Raw genomic sequence first — 22,450 nt, forward strand, 5'->3', positions numbered from 1 at the left:
ATATTTCATAAACAAAATACTTTATTGCTTAAGGCACATTTAAAAATCAGCCAAAGCCTGGGGCAGGGCAATCTCAGAATGTGTCCATGCCAGCAAACCTGACTCATGAGGACTGTTTGCCACAGTAATGAGAAGAACTGGCCATGAGTGCAGTCTCACTCTTTGTCCCCCCAAATTTTTAAGAAGAAAATATTGAAGCAATTCAAACATAAACAAGGATGTCATAAAGGAAGCTGTGACTTGAAAATCATTTAGCAGTTTGGGTACAAATAGTGAATGAATATTTACATGGTAAATTGAAAAGCTTTTGATTCTAATATTTAGCACATGAACGCTAATTTCACTTTAGTAGCTGAAACAGTCCACTGAAATATAGTGCAATAGTCTTAAGTTCAAAATAATCACTGCCTAAGTGTTTCAGAAAGAGGGCCTCTATTTTAATTAGTTCTTAAGGGGGAATATTTTTATTCTATGTAAGTGCCATGCAGAACTATAGAGGAGACTCCTCTGCAAAACCAGCACGTATCCAATCATGTCCTTTTTCACTCGTGTATCTTCTTTCCAAATCTCACCCTCGGCATTTAAACCACACTTACCCCAGCGAAACCTTTCTGACTTTCAGAAACACAACGCTCTAGTCAGGGAGCGGGGGCGCAGCCCCAAGGCTGCACCAGGAGAAGAGGAGCAGCCGAACCGCTGCTTTCCGGCGAGGAGCCCGTTGTTTTCTGGTGAAACAAAAGCAGTCCCTGCTCAGCCGTCAAGGGAAGGACTCCTCAGCTGCCCGGCGGGCCCGGGGGCGGCATGGCTGGAGGAGGGTCGGACCCTCCCGCTGCCGTGCGGCCGCGCCGGGGGAGTGGAGCTGGGAGCGCCGCCCCAGCGGGAGGGGACGCGGGGGGACAGGAGGGGAGGCGGCCGGCGGCTGTCGCAACCCGGGGCATCGCGGACTGAGCCCGGCCGGGGAGCTCCATGGCCCAGCCGCAGCCGGCCGAGCCCGGGGCCGCGCCCGCCGCGCCGGAGTTGCCGGCGGGGAGCGGCCCCGTGCAGATCCTAGTGGCCGTCCAGGCGGCCGCCGAAGAGGACGAGGAGGACGAGGAGGAGGAGGGCGGCGGCGGAGCGCGGTGCCCCAGCTGCAGCGAGGAGGAGTCGGGGCGCTGCGGGCGTTCCAGGTGAGCCCCCGGGCAGTGCGGGCTGCGCGGGGCGAGCGGCGGGGCCGCCGCCGACACCCCCGGAACGGAGCGGGCCCGGCTGATGCAACGCCGAGGGGCGGGTGGGAGGCGCTGGAAAGCCTCCAGCACGGAGAGCCGGCAGGGAGCTGCCCGCAGCACCGATGGCTCCGCCGGGCTGCCCCCACAGCCCCCGACGGGACTGCCGGGCCCGGGGCTCCCCGCAGCCAGAAACGCCGGGCTCTGATGCCCGCAGTGACATTTCCAACTCACTGCGTTTTACAGAAAGATTTGGGGGGTTAGCTGTAGCTGTGTTTTAGAGTTTCGTTTTGGGGTTTGGTGTTTTGGTTTTTTCCCTCTTTTTGCCCGTTTTGGCTGGGCGGCCTGAAATAGCCAGAATCTCTTACTTGTAAAAGGAACATCCAGGATTTTTGTGCCAGCAAACTGCAGGAAGACAAAGACCTACTAGTTGTAGTTTATCCTGTGGTCTGTAGTAAATCTGCAGATGGAGTCAGAAATTGTCACATAAAAATTTATGTACAGTAGCAAGAAATTCAGTATTCTATTTGAACATTTATTATTTCTAACTGATTTTCTAACTTCATACCTAGCACTGACTCAGAATGAACTGCAATGTAGTATTTTAAATTACAGAGGGGTTGTAGGGGAGTGAGACATTTTCTGTAGCTGCCAAAACTGTCAACTATGGACTACAGAAACAGGAGTTGAACCGAGCTAGGCACAGTGCAGTTAAGGTTTTTAAACTGAGTCAGCTTAGTTATTCCAAAATCATATGTGACTGTTGTATTTTTACAAAAATGTACAGCAGCCTACAATATTGGATTCCATGTACTGATTTCTTAAAATCAGAATATTATTTACATTTGTTATCTATGATAGTATTACTTGTGAAGAGCTTCTAGCTCTGGCCTAGATTAGGAAAAAATAACATGGTTATTTTTCCAAGCTTTGGAAGACAATAGCTCTTAAATATTCTTAAATGTAACTTATTTAATCGTCTGCAGTAGGTATTGTCTTCAGAAATGTCTGCTGACAGTGTTGTTGTATATTCAATTCTTATGGAGGTTGCCTTTTTGTAAAGGGCCTTCTCCTGATCTGGAAAGGTCAGAGGTATTGCCATGGAGAGAACTCTAAAAACTCCACATCAAAAGTAGGTGAATGGAGTTTACACATGCTCCTGCCATTTACAAATAACCTTACCTAAGGATTTCCTTTTTTGGGAATGCAGCATCTGACAGGAAATTATTTACAAACATTAGGAAAATTATTAGGGATGATCTAAAACTGCTGGGAATGAGCCATCCCACTCTCCAGCTGAAGCAGACTGCTTGCCATCAGTAGGCACCCAGTGCTGTATTCATGGTTTTGTTAACAAACGTGGACTGCCCTTGAGTGACTGTACTCTTGGAACTTATAAATTACATTGTCACACAGTGTTTATTAATGCAAAACTTCATTCATTTGGAGACTCAGCTAAAATTTTTCAGAAGGTTAGATGCTATCCAAACAATTTAATATATTGTGAGATATTTAAAATTCCAAATCTGCTCTCTCTGTAGATAGGTTTAGTTTCTTGTGTGACTAATGACCAGATGAGTCACCATGCTGAAAGATTGTTTTTCATTCTGTTTTACAAGCAAATCATCACAAAGTTCTGAATAAAAAAATAAAGCTGTGAATAACTACTAGGGTTTGGTTCTTTGTCAATGTTGACTGAAATTATTTATCAACTAATTTTGTAATACATTTGATACCTGAGAGGTGCTACAAGTTGATCATTATCACAAATTAACATGGAGCTAGTTACAAATTTCTGCATTTATTGTATTTCCATGCAGCATTTAGTGAGAGCTGCTGTAAGAGCCCATAAGATTTTGTAAAAACTGACGTGTCTGCCAAACATAGAAATAGTGTACAGGTTAAACTGGGACCAATATTTGAGAGGTGAAATGTTTCACCCTGATTCAGTGTGACAATGCTGTAGTTCTCTGCAAACATGCAATTCATTTTTGTTGTTTTCCAAAGCACAACACCCCTTTTTGTCTCTAAACAAACACCTGCAAATATCTATGCTAATAAAACAAATGTAAGCCTGATCCAGAACTAAAGGCAAGGTTTTCCTAGCAGAGTGTGGATTTGCAAAAAGGCTGAAGTGTTCCAAGCTTCTTGTACCCAGACTAATTCTGAATCAGTAGTAAATGAAGTTGTAGGAAGGGATTATCATGAATGAAAAACAAACACCATTGGTTTTTGCTTCCTTCTGAAACCAGCACCCACAGCTGGGTACTGGATATTTTTCACCATCCTGACTGTAACTTCATCTATCATCCTCCACTTCTGGCTTCGCCAAATAACAGAAATTCTTTGTCCTGGTCTCTCATTCTTGTCATTCCTTTGAACTGTCCCCTATTAAAGGCTGGGGAGATTTTTAACAGGGAGACTTCCAGGACTGTGCAAGTATCCACATATCAGATGTGCTGACCTACCATGAGAAGAACCATAACAATTAAATGTACTGTAAGCTTCAAACAGCCAGGTGCCAGAGAGCTGCTGTAAGTGGTGCCAGCAGCAGGCAGAGTTCCTGTGCAGAGCCCCCTGAGCCACCCACTCTCTCCAGAGAGCAGCATGGCCACAGCACTGCCGTCACTGCCTCTGTCACCGTGCACAGACCTGTCCAGGGCAGGGGATCCAGCAGGCTGCATCCTCCCTGCCAGACTGGCCTCACAGCACTCCAGTGTGATGCCTGCTCCTTTTCCTAAGAATTCCAAAGCCTGAAAAAGCTACTTAAGACAATTTTGGGGAAATGCATGGCTCCTTCTTTTCATTACTAATGTACCTGGGAGAACAAACTAGTACACAACTTATGGGCTACTTAGTGGATGTTTTTATTTTTTTTAACAGAAACTTTCATGATGATCCCACAAAACTAGACCATTAACAGCTTGAAAAAATGACTCTTCATTTTTGTCACCTGTAAATGGAAATTTCTATTACAGCAACAAACATTGCATGTGGCAAGATGTTTATCTTGAATCCATGGCTGCAGTATTTTTTGAGGAATAGAATGCTCAACAGTGCTCCATTTTGGCAAGGTACCCAGACAATATGGGAGATAAAGAGAAGACATGAGGATGACCTCATGAGGTCATTGCTCATGAGGAGCCTGCATGTGTGCATATAAACATGTTCCTGAGGTACACAAGCCAGCAGGTTTAGCCCCTGTGCTAAACCTCTGGTTATGTTACTCTGTCACTCTGGAAGTGACCTATAAAATTGCGACAATCCTGTCAGTCCTCCTTACTCCCTGGATATCAGCTCCCGCATCCATGTAGTGAGGAGGTTTAAGAAATCATGACTGCATCCAGTTGGAATATTCATTCTCTGGTATGTGACACTACTCATGAAGCACATAAAGGTCAGGCCTATGTTTAATAGCATCACACTGAAAAATATAACACTGTAACTGGAGGAACTTTGTATAGCACAAAGTGCCAGGGCACCTTCATTTCATGTTTTGGTGTAGGGTTTGAGTTGTCAGTGCTTTCAAGCCATTAGTGTAGATGTCTCATTGTTCTGCACTGAGATCAGCTTTTGGAACGGGCTCAGAAACTCGAGTCCTTGTGTTGACTGGAAAGCCTCATGCTCTGAGCCTGCTGGCTCTGCTGGGGGGGTCAAACCTGTCCAGTGCCCACATCTAGGGTCAGTTGGAACCATAATGGTTATGCCCTTTCATTTTGAAAGGCTATTTGAATCCACTAATAGAAAATGAAGATCTGTTGATAAAATGATTTAACTGTTTTCCAGTGGTGGGGAAAATGATGATGACTCTGACCAGAACTGGAAACCACCAGAAAATGATCTGATCCAGAAGTTAATAGCACAGATTGAATATTACTTCTCAGATGAGAACCTTGAGAAAGATGCCTTCCTTCTGAAGCATGTGAGAAGAAATAAGATGGGCTATGTCAGTGTTAAACTCCTCACTTCATTTAAGAAGGTAAGTTAACTTTTTAAGACTTGAAGGGTCTCATGCAAGCCTGATGAATCTAAAAATAGTAGAAGAGATTAAAGTAACATTTTATACAGGCAACTTTATAGTCTTTCTCTTTATCTGCCTGGTTTTGCTATGATGGTTAGGTTTGTACTCATCCAGAACTTTCACTGCTGAACTCGTTGATGATTGGCTAGGGAAATAATTGGCTTTAAATCCTCTATGCTTTTAAATTATCATTCTTTGAGACAGGAGGACATTAGATAAAATTAATTTCCATGACAACTACTCATGAACAGCTGGGTAATCCTGGTAAAGTTATGTTCCTGTCTCTGAGAAGGAACAGTGAATCTGACTTTTGGACAGAGAACTAAAACTGAAGAGTAGTATAAATTATCTGGTAACCAACATCCCTTAGACTTGGAGTTTTTTGGTTTTTTTCTCCTTACATTAGAAATGTAAGGAGAAAAATACATTTCTCCATATATTAGAAAGACCTATGTAAATCTGTACATAACTGATTTCTAGAGTTACACTAGAAACACTTTGTCAAGATTCTATATCTCATTGTTTTGCAGAGTTATTCAGTCTAGAAGTTAAGGCACTCTCAATTTCCTCAAACCACTTCAGATTATACTGGTAACAGATAAACTCGTTATAAACATCTAATGAAAATGGAAAAGTTTGGGGTGTTTTCTAGACTGTGATTTTTGAGGGAGGAAAGATCAGTTCAACACAATGAAGACTTAAACTTAACAAAACTTCTTGTTTGGCAAAGATAACCTCCATAGAACATACATTTTGATCATGGTTCAGGCCTAGATGTGGAATGACCAAGCACTACTTGAGCAGGCTTTCAGATGTAGTAATGATTCCTAGTTTGAGCTTTAGTGCCAGTTCCTGTTTTCATTTGATTCAACAGGACATGAGCTTTACAGGAGCTCACTGACGCCCATTAGAGCATGACAACTGTATACTTTCTCAGTAAGTCTGCTACATGAAACTTAAATCTAGGGTTCTGCTTGTAGACTGAAGCCTGCATCTGCTTTAAAATTCAGTGACTAGTTTGATTTGGTTTGCTCAGTTGTGGTGCTTAACCAGTGTCTGTCCCGAAGGTGAAACACCTTACCCGTGACTGGAGAACCACAGCCTATGCACTGAAGTACTCCAGCACTCTGGAGCTCAATGATGATAACAAAAAGGTTCGAAGAAATACTCCAGTTCCAGTGTTTCCAAGTGAAAATGTCCCTACCAGGATGCTACTGGTATATGATATCCACCTGATTTCTGAGCTGCAGGCCCTTAACAAAGAAGAAAACGGATGCATGCAAGAAAGGATAATGGAGCACCTCCTCAAAGCCTTTGTAACTTTTGGTGCAATTTCATCAGTTCGTATTCTCAAGCCTGGCAGGGATCTCCCATCTGATATCAGGAGGGTCAGCAATAGGTACACCCAGCTGGGAACCCAGGAATGTGCAATTATAGAATTTGAAGAAGTAGAAGCTGCTGTACGTGCTCATGAGTTCATGTGTGCTGAAAACAAAGAGACCGGCATGAAGGTTGTCCAAATAGGCATGAAACCACCAAAGAAAAAAGTTCCCAAAGACAAGAACCGTGATGAAGATACCAGCAAGAGCCTTAAGAAGGCTCGATCCCTTAACAAGAGAGTTGAGGAACTTCAGTTTGCTGGTGATGAATCTTCAGCCAACAGCTCTTCTGACCCAGAGAGCAATCCCACGTCACCACGGTCAGGACGCAAATGTACCACAGCAAATACCACGAGTAAACTGAGCCCCATCATCCACCCTAACAACCATTTGAGTCCTAACATGTCACCCAGATCAAGTCCTTGGAACAGTCCATCTTCACTAAGAAAAGGAACGAAAAAATCTCCACTGGCTGAAGACAGCAAGATTAACGCAAGCACTAGTCCTGAAATTCCAAGGAAATACACTGATTATTCCTCAGATAGCAGCATCACTCCTTCTGGGAGCCCCTGGGTGCAGAGAAGGAAAGCACAAACTCTGACCCAAGAGAAGAGCCCTGTCAGCAGCCCCATGTTGGCTCGGAAAATACAAAATGCAGACGGTCTCCCTGTAGGGGTGCTGAGGCTGCCTAAAGGTCCTGATGGCACCAAAGGATTCCACAATGGCTGTGAAAGAAGGAAGGCTATGAAGGGTGAATAGACTATTCTTTAAAAACAGTTTCACGAATCAGCCAACTGCTGTTGACCAAGCCTGATGAAAAACTGTCACTTGAGTGACTCAGTTAAGTCAGTATTTAATTTTAAAAGCTTTTGTATTTATATAGAGACTTTATCATTTGTATATTTGTATATTTTCTTCACAGAACAGATGAGGCTGGAAGGCATCTCTGGAGATTGCCCAGTCCACCTCCTTTGCTAAAGCTACAAGTCACTGATAGGTTTGAGTGTCTGCAAGGACAGACTCCCAAGCCTGTCTGGGTGAGCATTCCCTTGTTCAGCCACCCACACAGAACCAGTCTGGGCCCCTTTTCCTGTTACTGGGTATTGCTGACAAGTGCCTGGCTCCAACTTTACTTCTTCTCATCAGATATTTAAAAACCTTGATGAGATCTTCCCCCAGAGCCCTCTCCACTCCAATCTAACAAATGCCCACTCTCTAGGGCTCACAGGAGGGATGTGCCAGCCTTTTAATCAGCTGAATCGCTTAGCTAATGCAGGGCCTCTACCTGCATCCATTCTTTTTAATGTATTATTTTGAAACACCTAAATATTCAATCAGCCATATAAATCATTGATGTAAGTACATTATCTGCCAAGCTAGGATCTTGGGGAGCAGTGTGTACTTACACTTTAGTGACTATATTATGAAAAGCTATGGAATGGTTACCAGTCCCATCACAGGGAGCTGAGGTTTTGAGGACTGCCTGTGTTTGCCTCAGAAGGAACAGAGAAACCAATGCCACAGTGAGCAATTGTTCTCACATACATCACCAAAGCTGTATTGTTCAAGACTGCTTGTATTGAACCAGTGTGCATTTTCATGAGTAAAGACTCTGAGCACTGGAAACTGCTCTGTAAGTGTTCTCTTGTATAATCAGATGGAAATAAAACTATTAACTCTAGATCTATTTTGTTTACTTAAAAAATAAGTTGAGCTGCACATGAATAGATAACTTAAACCTTATCTTATACCACATGAAATGCCAGTAGCAGTTACTCAAAATTTCCATTGCATTCAGGGAAAAAAATCTTCTCTGCCCCATTACTGATGGCTAATTCTGTGATGATGCTTCACTCTGCATGCCACAGTCATTTTTATACAATATTATAAACTAAACAGTAGTTTATAGAATTTGACAAGCAGGCTCAGCAAGAAGTGCTTAAATTAAAATTAACTATAATGCTACATGAAGTAAAAGAAGGAAACTGCAGTTTTATTTACAAAAGTTAAACTGGAAAACTAGCCCAGGGACACTAAGAGGATTTCAAGTTGCAATGGTCATCTTGGGAACTGTGCATGACATCAGATGGTGATTCTTCATTCCAAAAGTCCACATCCTGTCCAGCTTCCTAAGTGTAGCATTTCTGCTGTGTAAATAACTGCAGTAACTCACAGTTAGACTCCTATACACAGAAATCCCAGCTCTGTGTGTTGCTCTTTAGCCACCCACGTACATTCCTGGTTCTTTCACTGCACACAGATGGAATCCTCCAGGTGACCTCCTGACTCCTATGACACAAATGGCAGCATGTGCACATTCACAGACTTTGTGAGCTCTCAGCACCAGAACACACAGGCAGGTGCTTGGAGAGGGCAGAGTGAGCCCTGTGGCTGCCCAGGACAGGGAGTGCCAGGGGCTGCCACAGCAGCAGGGAGAGGCTGGCAGGCAGCACGGTGCTCAGGGACTCACCCCACAGAATCCTGCTTCTCTTCTGCACAGCTCAAACACACACATGCACACCTGGAAGTAGTGGTTTCAAAGACATGGAGCTTGAGGCTATTTTTATTCCTTTTTTTACACAACAAACAGCAATTCTAAAAAGCATTTTAAGAATGAGACCACTTTGCCAAGTAGCTCAGTTACTGAAGGCATTCAAGATTCTTAAGTGCCTACACACCACCAGTGCCCAGGGCACCAGCAGAGACCCCCACGTGCTACTCAACCCACAGCAGGTTTAGTCATACATGTACAGCAATAAAAACAGATACAACATTAATTCCTTGGTATAAATATTTAGTTCTCCCTGAGTTGGTTTCTGTTCAGTCAAGAGCTCAAAACCTGAAAACAATACAAACCCCAAAAATACACACCACACATTCAAACTGCTTGGCTGAATGCTGCCAACAGAGATGTTTTAAACGCCAATAGCTCTGCCTTTATTTTGTTCCAGCTCTTCAATATTTATATTATGATGACATTTCAACTAAGTATTTTTTTAAATGTCATATCAACTCAATAGAAACAAGGTGACAACACATCTGGCATTTTAGTCACTGCTTGAGAACCCCTCTCACCTACCAAAAGAACATTTACTTCTGTCCCCAGTTACAAGGGATGCATTCCAGTTGCTTTCAATTCATACAGGCAGTTTATGGCTGGGTTAAAAACCCTGAGGTCTGAAAAAAGCTGGGGACTTCAGTAAAAAAAGCTTATTAACTTAGCTAATACACCCAAGCTATTCAGGACAACAGTCTGGTTGATCAAACAGAGCTGGCTTCAGCTTACACCACTGCTCCCTCAGCTTGGATTTTACTGCATTTGAAGCAAAAATATAGTTGATTGATTCATAGGAAAGATCCCACATCTGTGATGGAGTCAGATTAAATGTTTTTGCAACCAGCTCATATTCTTGTGATAGGTCAGTGGCGAAGACACCTTTATCATCAGTCTGGAGTTAAATTGAAAAAAAAGAAATAAAAAAGTTTAAATTAGTTCCTCTGTATCAAAAAGGTTTCTTTCTATACATACAAACCAGTTCTATCTTGCTGTCTCACATTTTTTTCTGCTGTTCTTTCATCTCTGCATGGTTATTTAATTCTCTATTTGCCCTATTTTCACTAAAAATGAATAAATTATTCAAACATATAAGAAAACTTCTTAAAATGATGGCACAATTCATCAAGAAAATAGGATTTCCTATTAAAATTGCTAGAAAGATGGGTATCAAATGATGCATATATTCAAGGTATATCACTATGTGCAGGTCTTCTTATTCCTCTTTTCCCTTTCCCCAGATAAGCAGTGCTATCAAAAAAATATATATATTTATAAACATTCGCTTGAACAATGCTATGGATTATGGGGGTTAAACTAACAGGATAGTACTAAAACCCTGCCAATGGCAGCACAAGTACTTGGCACCTGCAATGCTTAAAGACCTTAATGAGCTATCAAGAGAATTATCAAGAGCAGGAGCTCTCACTCAGCACAAGGAACACCAGGTAAGCAGAGCTGCATATGCAAGCACTGGAGCCATGGGTTGTAAGAGAAATCTGCCATTGTGCAAAGAGCTATGAAGTTCACTGCTTGTATAGCTGGATCATTTTATCCCACAGAAAAAAAGTCCTGGCTTTACAATAGAACCAAGATAAATACTAGCAATTCCCATTTGAATTAAAAGCATTTCTCAAACTGAACATTATGATTTCCTAAGAGCAAATTATTTGCTACAAGGTCAGAAATCGTAAGTCAGTTCTAATCCATAAACAGAGAAAAACTTTTCCAACTTCACTTAGCCCTTTGCTTAAATACGTGCTTAAAACCCAAAAAGCTTACACAAAGCACTGCAGGATGGCCCAAGCTGTACCAGTATCCAAAATGGTGTTTGTCACAGGAAGGCACTGTCTGAGATTTTATGTTTGATGTCATGCAAAATTCTAAGGGAAAAACAGAAAAAGAAATGAGGACATATATTAAAACAAGAGACATGTTAATTGACTTAGGAAGGTCCTGAATAAAAATTTACATCAGCTACTGTTGATTTTCTACACTTCTTTTGTAATTTCTCTTGAGAAAAGTTTGCTAATTGATTTTTTTGGGGTATAAAATTTAGGGAGTTTGCAATCTAGGTACAGAACCACCACACAGTCTTGTACAGTAATGACAAATTATGATTTGGGATTTGGTTTTGCTTCCATCTGAGACACAGATGGAAGCAAAACCACTGCCACAAAGGTGCCAAAAACCCCACAATTGTCATGAGTGTACCTTTATGGGCAAGTCTCATTGCCACATTTGTCCAAGTCACCTTGGTGATACACAAACTGGTGTCACTAGATCAGCAGCACATATCCTGTTCTGATATCCAGAGATAAAGTAATTTTAAATACTTTTTTCCTTACCAATAGGTATATGATTCTGCCGAACCAGCGACACTATCTCTTCAGAACCTGCTGCTGTGGAGTTGAGAAATGTTCCATGTCCAATTCTGTCAGGAGGCAGGCCCAGGAGAATCCTGGTCTCCTCTTCTTGATTTGGAATCTAGAGAGGATATATGTCACATTCTGTCAAGGCAGCATAAAACAGCACATTATATAATTACAATGGACTTTCAGTTCTATTTTCACAGCATCTCTTACCCAAAAGAAAGCATTAGTGAAATAGAAACAAGCATAAATATGCTGATGACATCATATGTCCTGCTTAATTTCCTGAAAAAATAACTATCTTCAGTAATTATTTGGCTTCTCAGAGCCAATTCCAGCCACTATTTGAACAAAAGCTCAACTCTTCCCACTGTTCCCAGTGGAAATAACAGAGCTCACTGCTCACAAAACTGTGGATTTCACTACACCTGATTGCTGATCTTAATACCAGAAAGAAAGGAGTGGATCTCTTAAAAAGCTCCTAATTTCACACCTAAACCCACAATTTATATAGTACAGAAAGCAATAATCTGGCTGTTCAGCTTTAGAATAAAAGGTTGAAGATTTCTCCTTGTTTTCTTGTCTCTTCTCAAATGCTTCAAACCATTAATACTTTGGCCTGAGAAGTCCAAAATGCACAGAAGTTAACTTCAGTTTCATTGAGATTTTCACAAAATTACAATTACAGAGAAGCACGAAAATAAAAACACTTTTACCTCACAAAGATGCAGTGCTAGCTTTAGACCTGCTTTTTTTGCTTCTGAGAGTGGTTCCAAAAAGTCTTGACCATGTCCTGCCTGGAACAGGAACACATCACTATTCTACACCTTATTTAACAAAACCCCTGTCATTACCATAATTAAGAAGTCTAGCAACATCCAAACACTACATTCAAACACAGTTACATTTAAATTATTCCACTTTTCCCATTACTTCAGTGTGGGATGCAGCAAGTCAAACAAGCCTGTGCCACATGGTTTAGAGCACCGGATCAAACACCAGTAGCTCAGAGGATGCCTGACTTACAAGACAATTGTCTTGATTCTGGTACCTTTTACACAGCTACCACCTGGAGCTATTTCACTTCAGCTTGACAGCTGTCCTCAAACATTTTTGCTTTCTTAATATAAAATGAACACTTGGTGCAGTAAACAAAATGTGCACTATTGACAACTTGCCTCCACCCAGTTTTCTGAATGGGACAATTGAGGTACACACACTTCCCAGATAAACACTGCATTTCAATGGTTCCTTTCTCAGTCTCACACTAATCTAAGGGATCTTTGTTAGAGAATCTGCCCCTTACAGCAACAGGGATTAATCCAGTATCAATCCATTCCAGCTAGGCACAAAAATTGGACAAATCTTGTGAGAAAAAAACTATGGTTAGAACCACCTGCTGTTATACAACATTATACATTTCTCTTCAAGAACATACTAAAATTAACCAAAAACTTACAGTGGGATCACCACTGAGGTCAAGTCCTACTACAACCCCATCACTGGAAAGCAGGAACTCTTCAGCAAGTTTAACAGTCTGCTTAGCAACTGCTGGGCCATCTCTTCTGTTTATTGCTATTAACAGCCTGGGACAGAAATGTATTAAATTATTAAATTAAATTATTATTAAATTATATACAAGCTGTAATATCAGGAGCTCAATAGATCCGATACCAACAAAAAATAGCATTCCTTTTCACTTTGGTACCTTCATTCCTAGAACAGTTTCCTATACAAATACTCCTTATACTTCACAGCTGAGTATGAAGAGTATTTGTATAGGAGACTATTCTAGGAATGAAGGTACCAAAGTGCAGAGGGTCACAGATAAATAAGTTGGCCCATGATTTGCAATAACACACATGAAGAATGAGAATTCTTCAGTTTTCACAAACAAATCTAGTAAGGGTTGCTACAGAGGCTCTAAAAGACAGGAGAGCAAACTGTCTGCAAACAGCCTCCAACACCTTCTGAAACTTCTCTGCTGCTTAGGACCAGCTCTTCTTTACAGTAGGTGCTTGTACAGCTAATCAAACTAAATCTTTGCAATGAAGCTAAGCTGTGAAAAAGGAGCCAAGTTCTTTTCCTGAAAACGTTGCAAGGAATGGACAGTCTTAAAGATGAGAGGTTTTACCTGGTTTTCTTCTTTACCAGTAAAAAACGAAGATAAAAAGTTAGGTCTCCATAAATTACTTGTTTCCACTCCATGAAATCTGGTTTAAAAACAATTTCCTTTCCTATACTGATGGCTTGTAAACCTCTCTGGAAGCCTGACCAAGCATCAGACTACACAAACCCTTGAAACAGAGGTGTTCCACATGCTTTATTTACCTTACATCTATATCCAAGCCTTCTTCTTGACACTGCTTTATACCCTCAAGTACAGTTTCAACATACATTCTTTTGGTCATACCTGCAAACACATGCACACGTTTGGAACAAACATATTTTAAATTATTTTTATTATATTGCAGATCCAGCTCTCTAGTCTCCTAAGTTTCATGTTGCACCTTTAATTTTAGATGATACAGTCTTCTAACCCATGTAATTCTAATTCTGTCTGTAAATACAGCTTTACTGTGAAGCACATATTTTAACTAAACCTCTTCCTAACTTGTGTGAACCAGAAAATCACAACAGGACTTCTATGATGTGTTTCTACTAAAATACACCTAGAAGAAAAAATCAAAACAACAAAAGTAAAATATATTAGCAGGCTCAGATGCCACACTCAAGTGAATAAGCCAATCTCATGGGTCATAGACTTATGACCAACCCCTTTTTTCCCTCAAAAATCTAATAGGAAAGTGACATGCTTTTGCATGGTTAAATCTTAGCTTTCATATTTAAAATATATTTTTATTGAGCCAACTAAATTTGACTTTACTTGTTATTAACATAGCCTTCAACAAAGTTTTATAATGCGAGAAGATGTCAAATTAAAAACCAGAAATGACTGTACCTGTGGCATTTTCTTCTCTTGGAGTGCTTCTCAATTCCAGATACTTAACACCATCATCAGCAAATTCTTTAATGACATCTTTAGTTATCTGATTAAGTAAAAGTGTATTTAACATCATAAAAGTGATACTTATAATTAGTTATATTTTCATTTACAACTAAAAGACCCAGTTGTTTTTTGTTGTGAAACACTTGCAATGTTTTCAGGCCCAATGTGTTTTTAATGGTCCCCATATCTGTGGAAATACTACCACACAGAAGGCACATTCGATTCCTTCAAATGAGATAGTGAAGAGAGTGCAAGAGTTTCACAATAATTATCTTGGCCTTCAATTGAAAAAGATCATTTTTGATATTGTTACTTGGAACCCAATGCTCTTAATCCAACCAGTTGTGACTGTGTGTACTGCTTGCTTGTTTGAAACGAACTTTTAATTAATTTACCAGTAAAATATCTTCAGTCCTCGTGGTAACCTGATAGATGATTTGAAACATCTGAAAACATCTAAAATAAAATTGAAAAAATTAATTGGAAAGGCACTGAAAGAGTATGTAGAAAAAAAAAATCTACATTTTAAAAACACCTGCCCACTGGAGTCAACTAACCAGACTGTAGCTTGAAATATAAAGAAACATCTGAATGGAATTTCTGATTTTAGATACTAACAAAGCAACAAAAGTTGTAACTACCACAAAGCTTTTTGAAGGAAAAAGAAAACAAAGTTTCCAAAAAAAGGAAACTATGTGCATCAATATTTGCTGAAAAGCAGATGATCTAAGTGAAAAATTTCAATCCTTTAAAGAAGAAATGAATCAACAAGAGTTTTCCTTTTAGTTTGCAAGCACTGAAGGAATTACTTTGTAGATACAAATATCTAAAAGATATCTGAGATTATGCTGTAAATCTTAAAAGCATGTTTTCTGCAGTTAGTGTGTAAGGCCACACATTTCTGTTTCCAACTTGAATAAAAAACTTTTGGTAAGGTCCATCACCCACATGCATATACTCACTCATCTAAGGTTCTTTTCTTTCCTTTGTCAATCACAGTCATTCCATTCTGGATCTGAAGGTTTGGCTTCTGGGCCATGAGTTTCTTCATAGTAGCAGTACTGATACAGCCATTCAAATGAGCATGGAGTTCCTACAGAAATAAAAATCCTATGGACTTATGAAAAGGATGGCACCTGTACCTCATTTGTACTTCTGTTCTTGTAGCCTACATCACTGTTTCACTCTGAGCTTGAAAAGAACAGTTATCTGCATTTTGGCTAATAATGACTTCCTTAGGTTTCTGCAACTGGTTCAGCTGAGAACTGCCCTATTTCTTTGGTGGCTGCTGTTGGCTCAGGTCTCCATGGGAGCACAGCTGGCTCAGCAAAGAGGTCTACAGACAATTCTTGGGATGGTGTGATCCAAGGTGAGGAGAAAGCCAATAGCTGCCTCAGTATTACATAAGGTACAGTAAGGATTCAAGAACTCTCCCCATCCACTGCAAATTAAATGTACACGTCCATCACTCAAATATAGCAACAGGTGTCTACCCACTCCCCTTGCTTTTGCTCATACTCTGAAGTTTAAACTCACTCCAGAAACGCAGCAAGACTCTGACACGAGCAGCAACTGCAGAAACTGCACTGCTTTGCCTGAGGCCTCTTTCTGTTGCCATCCTGACTTCGGGCTCCAAACCTATGATCCTCAGCTCCACTCAATCACTTCACCTTCGCTCCTTATCTCCGGGCTCCTGACCTAAGGAACCAGTCTCTAGCGCCCTCCCAGCTCGTTCAAAATGTATCCACAAAGCATCTACTTTGTTACCTACCTCTCGTCTTCCTGTACACATCCATTCTCATTAGAAAAATTTAATAAATACTTCTCTTCAAGCTTTACATTAGAAAACAAATTGTAAGCACCGGAAGCTGCGGCTGCTTACAGATTCTGATGACTGAGCCAAATATACAGCGCTACAACTGTGTTATATTTTTCAAAAGCTTACAATTACCTCACAGAATTCTGTCAGACATTAAACATACACCTTGAAAAGCAACCTAGTGAAAAGGATCACTGGAATGCCAGGATGGTGTGGTCTGAAGCGGGTTTGGTGGTTGCCCATGCACTGCCTGTGCAGAGCTCTGTGCTGGAGTACGTGCCCTCGGGATTGGTGAGTGCGGCACACGAGCCGCGATAAATCCACACACACCCCCACGGAAGGCTTGCACTGATATGCCAGAAGTAAGGCACACCCTCGGGACATGGAGAAAAAGCGTTATCTGAGCCAGACTACTTGGCTAGACTGAGAGGAAACAGGACAAAAAGAGAAAATGAAGATCGCGCTCAACTGATTCAATTGCAATTAGATTAGTAAGGTCTGTAAGCAAACCAGACGGGCAAACACCCGATGCATTTTGCGGTGAGATAAGGCCCTCAGAAACCGCGCGTTTGGCAAGAACTCCGAGACAGCACCAGCGTCTGTCGCTCTGGCTGCCTGTCCGTCTGCAGCCCGAGCCCGGTGCCGCCGCAGGAGGGTCCGGGCCCGCCGCCCCCCGCCGCTCACCGCTTTGGGCAGCCGTCGGTAGAAGCGCAGCTCCCGCTCGCGGTCCGGCTCTGCCGCCATGGTGGCTTCTGTGCCGGTGGGGCGGGACGAGCCGGGGCTCGGCGGCGGCACAGTCCCGGCACCGCCCCCAGCACCGCCCCCGGCACCGCCCCCGGCACCGCCCCAACCCGGCCCCGAGTCCGCCCCCGGCACCGCCCCGGGCCCGGCACCGCCCCGGGCCCGGCACCGCCCCAACCCGGCCCTGAGTCCGCCCCCGGCACGCCCCGGGCCCGGCACCGCCCCCAGCACCGCCCCAACCCGGCCCCGAGTCCGCCCCCGGCACCGCCCAGCGCGGGGCCGCGGCCGCCGGTCCGCCCGCCCCGCGCCGCTGCAGCGGGACCGAGCCGAGCCCGCGACAAACAGCGTCAGCATTAACGGCAGGAAAGCTTCCAGGGGCAGTTTATTGAAGCGACAGCATTTCCAGCCCGACGGCGCCGCAGCGCTCCAGCCCCGCGTCAGGGGCACGCACGCACGGCCGCGCATCCACCGCGACTGCACAAAGCTGCCCTGCAATGGCACTAGTCCGCTACATTATCGCGTCACAAAGTCCTAAGTGGATAAACTCATCGATTATATTGCCAACCCTTTTTAAAAGTAATTTGGCAAGCTTGCTAGCACAAGAATAGGAACTGTAACTTTCACAGATATGTTGGTCAAACCAAAACAAAACAGAGTTATTCCAGAACAATCAAAAAATCAATTTCAATTATTTCATATTTAGAGTTTAGAGATACTGCAGTCTAATTCTAAACTCCTCCACAATTTAAAGTCGAGTCCCTAAGCAGATATTGGCTCTTGCTATGTCCCAAGCCAAGAAGATAATGTAATTAACATAATAAAACATGGTGATTTACATACCACCCACATAACTCAGGCAAATAAATTATCCTCCCACAAATACAAAAAAAAATCCTGACATATTTAGGGAAGTTAGCTTTAGAGTTAAATTCAAGCATAGAAATATGAAGTAAACAATTCAGTATTCAAGTTAGTTTACAGCTCTTTAGGGGCCTGACAGATCATCCAAGCTCAAAGACAGTGGAGAATTTGGTTAGCTGCTCAACCTTTTTTCATAGAAAAATACCATGTCTATAGAAGAAATGAAATTAATTTCAACTTACTCAGTGATCCACTCTTTTATTTGACCTTAGTTAAAGGCAAACCAAGTACAGATACTGTACATTACAATGTATGCACATAGAACAAACAGTTGTTCTTCATTCGACCTTAAAGGCTCAAACCTCCACACTTGTTTATTTAGAGCCCTTTGCAGGCAATGACTTCTCTCAGAAACACATTGCACCCACATTTAAATATAGAGAGATCCATCTGCAGGTCCCACATAGCCAACACCTATTAGCAGCACATCAATCAGTGTCCATATTCCAAGTCCACCGAAGCTGAAGAGTTTTCCCAGACCTTCCCGCCACTGACCCAAATAGAAACGATCGGCACCAAATCCACCAAGGGTGATGCTAAAAGAATAAAATATGATTAATTATTATTATTATCTTTAGAAGAACTGAGCTTGGGTACCTAAGTGTTTTTCCTCCAGATGTGTTTGCTGAAGACAGCCAGCACTGTTGAATGTGATCCCTTCATGCATTCTATACCCACCATTTCAAGCTAGACTATCTGAAATACTGATTATCCAGCACACCTTTAAAAAATACCAAGCAGAAAACCACAGAACCTGAAGATTTTAAAGAAAACAAATCTATTTTAGCTTGACATTATCCAATAGTTCCTGCTTACCTTAGTGCCAAGGCAGTAGACCACTTATAACCTCCAGTCCAGTTGCAATAGAGCATCTTAGGAAAGACACGGTTACCTAAACATTAGAAAATATTAAAACCTTAATGCAATAAACAAAGACCATATTATAAGGAAGAAAACGACAAGGAAGAAGATACTACACTTTTCCAAAAGGAGTCTCAAAGGGTTGTCACTAACTGAGAAACAATTGTCAACACACAAGCTCATTTATACCCTGCAGTTCTCTGTTCCAGCAGTCTTGGTCCCATATCAGAAAAGTCAGTGAACAAACAGAGGGAAAATTAAGCCTAGTTGGATGGAATCAGCATAATTTTTTTAAATTGGCCTATGGAGACACTTGATATTGATTCTATTAGTGGTCTGAGAATCAGACCACTAATAGGTTCAGGTAATTTTAACTCACAGATGTTGACAAAAATAAAAAGAACTGTTTTCTCTGGTGTGATAGTATACAACAATACATTAAGTCAATGTCTACAGTTAGATGTCACTATTATGCTAAAAAATGAAATGCAACAATAACAAATTCAGTAGATTGATCAAGGAGCTGTTTTGCAAAAGGACATAAACAATCTTTGTATTCGCCCATTACAAAATACGTGGAAAATTCTTTCGAGCACTCCAGCTTTGCCCACCTTACCCAGACAATGAATGTGATCCCGGACTGTGCACGTTGCATTGTATCGCTGTCGAGGGCAGGAAACTGTCATGCAGTTTGTGGAATTGGTACACACATAATCACTTGTGGCCAGCTGCCAGCAAAACTGGCACGTCATGTTAATTGTAAAGTTCTCCTGCTCATGGTTATTCTCATCCTGTAAAAGGACAGCACTATTACTTCAATAGTATTAAAACCAAGAATCAATGTGCAGTATCAAATTAGATTTCATGAGCAGACATTTTGGGCAAAAGAACAATTGTTCTGTTTGCTACCTTTTATAGAGCAGAATAGAAAACCACCAAAGAGGTATCAAAGTCACATTGAACATTCCTTATTCCTCCAATCTAAGGCTACTGCCAAAAGGAGGACTCATTTAGTCTCACCTGTAAGGTCAGTTCGTAGCTCTGACAGATATTAGCCTACCCACTCTCAAAATGTTTGGAATGGTTTAACTCAAAGGCATGGCCAGGTAATGAAAAGATTCAAGACAAGAAAGGCAAACTAGGGAAGGGCAGGCCTGCCTCCTCAACAGCCCACAGTGAGTAATCAAACTCATCACAGAACTGCAAACCTGCCCACATCAGAACCTGGATATCAATATTCTGCATTTTAATACAAGATGCCAGTTTAATTACTTAAATCTGGGGTTAAGAATAACAGGTTACTTACAACACAGTGAACGTGCGGCTTGACTCTGCAATCAAAAGTTGCTGTCTTCCCATAAACACAGGAATAGTTTGTGTTACATGTCATGCAGTCTGGTGGTAGCCTACTGCAAAGCCCATTGCTGGGACAGTTAGTCAAGTAAGGTGGAATTTCTGTACTTTCTGAAATGGGCAATAAGTGAATTAACAACATGGGTAAAAAAAGCTAAATAGTCTGAAGTATTTATATACATTATTTTATACATACACATAGACAAACACATGCACTGACACTGTATAAAGGGCTTTCCTCACTATACATGGAGCAGCATTCCCATCCTGTGCTGTGAGAGCCAGAGGAGCCACAGGGCTCTGTGCAGGACAGCAGCCAGCACTCCAGCGCAGCACCAGGACTGAGCTGATGGGGATTAGCACCGCCTCAGCCAGTGCTCCTCAGCACAAATAATCACTTCAGGAATAGCAGCGGCTGACATGGGTAACCTACTTGGAATTGAGCTCTAATTAGAGCTACAGCTACCTCAGCCATTTGTTGTTTGCACATGTACAGAATCCCCTCCTAAACTGCCAGCAAGAACAGTGTTTCTGTCAGTCCTGGTGCACCCTCAGCGAGCTACAAAGCTGTACTGATGGTGGACAGGGAGCAAGTTCTTGCAGGATGCTGGAGTCTTTCAAGAACTTCCACCATCCTGAGGGGTATAAACCACACACACCACCATGGTACTTTAACCTACCATTTTCTAGTTCTTATATGGACCAGTTGTCTAATTAGATAACCCAAAGTAATTGTTGGGCTCACTGAAGAGTAATTAATAATGTGTTACACTGCAACGCTTCTTTACCACTGTGAAATCATGTAGTTTCTAAGACCCAGTTTAAGAACTTCTGGACTCAAGACTGAGAAGGAGCCACGAATAACAACCAAAAGAAACATAATAACTTACCTACTGCTTTAAGATAGGGAGCATTTGTACTCGTTGAAGTTAGGCTTTTTGCCAGTGTAGACTGTGGCTGTGAAAGCTTTGTCGTCATCAAAGATCCTGCTACAAAAACAATGGAGAAAGTGAAATTTCATCCTCAGAAACAGTTTGATTTCAGCACTCTAATATGAATGCGCAAGTGGAAAGTGTAATGAGATTAGAAAAAAGTCTGTTTTCCTGTCCTACTAATAGTGGGATATTTATGTTAAATATTAGACCATTAAAATGGAATTGTTCCTTTAAGACAAGGAACTACATTTATTTCCATTCAATCTTTTTTTTGATTCATGAGAATTAAAAGCACTGCTCAGAAAGCGTATTTTACACAGAGTTTTCTACTGAACAATAGCATTTAATGAAGCAATGCAAGCAGTTATTTGACAGAAGGATGGAGCAGAGGAGCCGCTCGGGAGGCACGGCCGTGTCCGTGCGGGCGCTGCGCGCTGCTCTCTGTGAGCGCCGCCGGCTGTGGGCTGGGACAGCCGCGATGCGCCAGCAGTGCCGAGCCCTCACCCCAGCCACCGGGCACGGTGGAGGAAGGAGAGGCGGCTTTGCCACACAACCCACCCTGACAGTGCCGGGGAGCTCGGGACAGCCGCGATGCGCCAGCAGTGCCGAGCCCTCAAGGCGGCCACCGGGCGCGGTGGAGGAAGGAGAGGCGGGTTTGCCACACCACCCACCCTGACCGCGCCGAGGAGCCCCAGGACGTTCTCAATCACACACGCTCGCGACAGAGAGCAGGTACAAAAGGTGCTGTGTAATACAGCAGCACACGAGCCGGCGAGCGGGGCCTGGCCCATCTTCTGCCCTCACACCGAGAGCCTCAGCCCGAACCCTTCAGAGCCGGCACAACGAAATGCGGCCATGCCCAAACACCCGCTTCGCCCTCAGTCAGGGAAGGGGCAGCGATCCTCACCCCACCGCGGGCACCGCCACCTCCGCAGCCGGACGCGCGCTCAGTCCTGGACGCAGGAGCGGCCGCCGCCGTTCGGGACAGCCGTTCCCACCCCAGGCCCAGACGAAGCCTCTGGCCCTTCTCCCACCCCCGCCGCCCTGTCTCGGCCCTGTGGCCGCACTCACCGCGGCCCGAGAGGATGGAGAGCTGTGACAGGAACAGCGCGGCCCCGCAGAGCCGGCGCAGGGCGCGCCGCCACCACCGCGCCGCCATCTTGGTGCGGCCGGCGGGCCCCGCGCCGCCGCCAGGGGGCGGCCAGGGGGCGGGGCCGGGCCGGCTGAGGGGAACGGCGGCTCCAGGGCGGCCCCTCACGGGAGCGGACACGGCAAAACCCGA

General features: G+C 43.0%; 3 protein-coding genes across 4 annotated transcripts; 1 reads left to right on the forward strand and 2 right to left on the reverse strand.

Moving 5' to 3' along the window:
* Nucleotides 1-929: 929 nt before the first annotated feature.
* LARP6 (La ribonucleoprotein 6, translational regulator) lies at nucleotides 930-8,607 on the forward strand. Its single transcript, XM_059482322.1, has 3 exons — nucleotides 930-1,166; nucleotides 4,989-5,181; nucleotides 6,291-8,607. Exons 1-3 carry the CDS (start codon nucleotides 967-969, stop codon nucleotides 7,359-7,361), a joined length of 1,464 nt encoding a protein of 487 aa, XP_059338305.1. The 5' UTR covers nucleotides 930-966; the 3' UTR covers nucleotides 7,362-8,607.
* A 523-nt stretch (nucleotides 8,608-9,130) lies between these two features.
* On the reverse strand, nucleotides 9,131-17,155 carry ADAL (adenosine deaminase like). 2 transcript variants are annotated; one of them, XM_059482323.1, is made up of 10 exons: nucleotides 17,042-17,155; nucleotides 15,501-15,631; nucleotides 14,934-14,994; nucleotides 14,491-14,578; nucleotides 13,860-13,941; nucleotides 12,988-13,114; nucleotides 12,245-12,325; nucleotides 11,505-11,643; nucleotides 10,939-11,039; nucleotides 9,131-10,051 (listed from the first exon to the last, which is right to left on the reverse strand). In XM_059482323.1, exons 1-10 carry the CDS (start codon nucleotides 17,099-17,101, stop codon nucleotides 9,839-9,841), a joined length of 1,083 nt encoding a protein of 360 aa, XP_059338306.1. In that variant the 5' UTR covers nucleotides 17,102-17,155; the 3' UTR covers nucleotides 9,131-9,838. The 2 variants fall into 2 exon arrangements, with proteins under 2 accessions (XP_059338306.1, XP_059338307.1); XM_059482324.1 differs by lacking the exon at nucleotides 12,245-12,325.
* A 307-nt stretch (nucleotides 17,156-17,462) lies between these two features.
* Nucleotides 17,463-22,356, reverse strand: TM2D3 (TM2 domain containing 3). Its single transcript, XM_059482183.1, has 6 exons — nucleotides 22,240-22,356; nucleotides 21,124-21,222; nucleotides 20,187-20,344; nucleotides 19,497-19,671; nucleotides 18,836-18,911; nucleotides 17,463-18,555 (listed from the first exon to the last, which is right to left on the reverse strand). Exons 1-6 carry the CDS (start codon nucleotides 22,325-22,327, stop codon nucleotides 18,390-18,392), a joined length of 762 nt encoding a protein of 253 aa, XP_059338166.1. The 5' UTR covers nucleotides 22,328-22,356; the 3' UTR covers nucleotides 17,463-18,389.
* Between the last annotated feature and the right edge of the window lie 94 nt (nucleotides 22,357-22,450).

The sequence above is a fragment of the Ammospiza nelsoni genome, chromosome 14, assembly GCF_027579445.1.
Source record: "Ammospiza nelsoni isolate bAmmNel1 chromosome 14, bAmmNel1.pri, whole genome shotgun sequence".
Lineage (NCBI taxonomy): Eukaryota > Metazoa > Chordata > Aves > Passeriformes > Passerellidae > Ammospiza > Ammospiza nelsoni.